The following is a 2,005-nucleotide window of genomic DNA, read 5'->3' on the forward strand; positions in this document are numbered from 1 at the left end:
TTTTATAAGTAATTAATTAAAGCGTGAATTTTAATTCAATATCCTCATATATATAAATTCAAATTTAGAAATTTAGAATTCTTCAAAAATAATAATTATTAAAGAAAATTTGATAAGTCAGTTCACATGACTAAGATTGCCTATAAATATTGTATATCAACGATATTCAATTACATTCTAATTTTCAAAACATATCGCAGTCAATAAATAAGAAGTAGAGAAAAGAGCTTTTTATTATTGCATGTACCATGTAATATTCTTCCGGTCTATGTAATATTTTTTTATGACATGGAACGGTACATGTACTCTTCAAAAAACTTCCAGAGACGATTTCAAATCAGTTTTTTTATGTTAAAGCCAACGTTGAAGCATTCAATCTGTCACGCAAGATTCACGTTAAAGTCGACTGCAAATTTAATCCACCTTTAAACCTCTTATGAAATCCCGGAGTCATTTGATCACCACATCGCCTTTGCGGCCACGTAGATTCAGAATAAATTACTGTAAGGGACTGGAAAATACGTTCTTTTTACACCTGCTGTATTCTAGATACGCGAAGATAACCACATCGCGTGTACCGGGATCTTAATGAGAATGCGGCACTACGAAGGCGTCTCGACGCAACATCACTCAGTTGCATTAACTCGCAACGTCGAAAGCACATTAAATAATAGAAAATGTTATTTTCCAACTGAGTTTTACGCTCGCGACGTGTTTTTACAAATTAATTATATATAAAATAGAAAAGATACAAATTTCGTATTATAAGTCAGTGCAGTAAAATCAATTACGTTTTGCGAAATAACTATTAGTCAATTTCGAAAAACGCAAAGTAATTTTAACAATTTATAATTCTCGTTCTTATGCATGTGTACATTTATATCTATATAAATAATATATACATATAGATAAAAGTTTTTTTAATATATATGTTCAGTTCGTTACAATTTTTTATTAAATGTATAGCTAACGTTAAAAGAATTTTTATATAATTGAACTTTTCAATATTAATTAAAATGGTATATTAAAAATTTACATTTTATTATTAAAACGTAATTATAAATAATGAATTCTATTCATTAGGTTTTATTAAATACGTTATTATTAAATTAAAAGCAATTTTTCTTAAATAAAATGAATATGTGAAATTATTATATTAAAGAAATTCTAGAAAACAACATGTTACAAATTTTAATTATAAAGTTTATATGAATGATTTCGCAAATGCAAAATCAAATATGTTTCTTCTTATAGGAACGGGGTTGACACAGCTGGATCTCTCCCAAAATTCGCTGAGTAGTGTTCCATCCCACGCGTTAAAAGACCTTCACCATCTCTTGATTTTGAATTTAAATCGTAACAAAATCACAGCTATCCACGGTAAAGCCTTTGAAGGTCTTGATACACTCGAAATTCTTACCCTTTATGAGAATAAGATCTCCATTATAGAAGCAGATGCATTCAAAGGGCTCGATAAGTAAGTCGCTTCTATTCACTGATATTTTAAATTCCAAATAAAAAAAAATTAAGAGAGAAAGAAAGAACAAAATCTTCTATTCGAAATTATAAAAAATAACTTGAAAATGTATTTGCTTGGTAACAAATAACATCTCTTAAATTTGCAACCCTAAGAAGTTCTATATTGTTTATACAAATTTCAAACAAAAGAATTCAAATATTCCAGTCTATTTTAATAATTTTTTTTAAATTTCACACTTTTTTAGCCGAAGACTCAAAAGACTTAACTTAGGCGGAAATGAGCTAACGAGAATCCCAACTCAAGCTTTATCTTCGTTAGAATTGTTGAAAAAATTAGAAATGCAAGAGAATCGAATATCCAGTATAAAAGAGGGAGACTTCGAAGGTAAAATCAATAATCCATTTTACTTTACAAGACGTGTCTTTTTTTAATATTCCAGTTTTAGCTGATCCCATTTTGTAGAGTAACTGTAATTTTAATTAAACCAACTTCTTTTTTAATCTACTTTCTATATATATATATATA

General features: G+C 27.9%; 1 protein-coding gene across 5 annotated transcripts in view; it reads left to right on the forward strand.

The window, feature by feature from the left end:
- Window positions 1-2,005, forward strand: part of LOC108693558 (leucine-rich repeats and immunoglobulin-like domains protein 2) — a 119,425-nt gene that overhangs the window by 112,512 nt on the left and 4,908 nt on the right. For all 5 annotated transcript variants that reach the window (XM_018202561.1, XM_018202559.1, XM_018202562.1 and 2 more), the window contains 2 exons: window positions 1,255-1,477; window positions 1,725-1,864. In XM_018202561.1, the coding sequence (XP_018058050.1) occupies window positions 1,255-1,477; window positions 1,725-1,864 (363 nt within the window). The remainder of the gene's footprint in view (window positions 1-1,254; window positions 1,478-1,724; window positions 1,865-2,005) is intronic.

The sequence above is a fragment of the Atta colombica genome, unplaced genomic scaffold (assembly GCF_001594045.1).
Source record: "Atta colombica isolate Treedump-2 unplaced genomic scaffold, Acol1.0 scaffold92, whole genome shotgun sequence".
Lineage (NCBI taxonomy): Eukaryota > Metazoa > Arthropoda > Insecta > Hymenoptera > Formicidae > Atta > Atta colombica.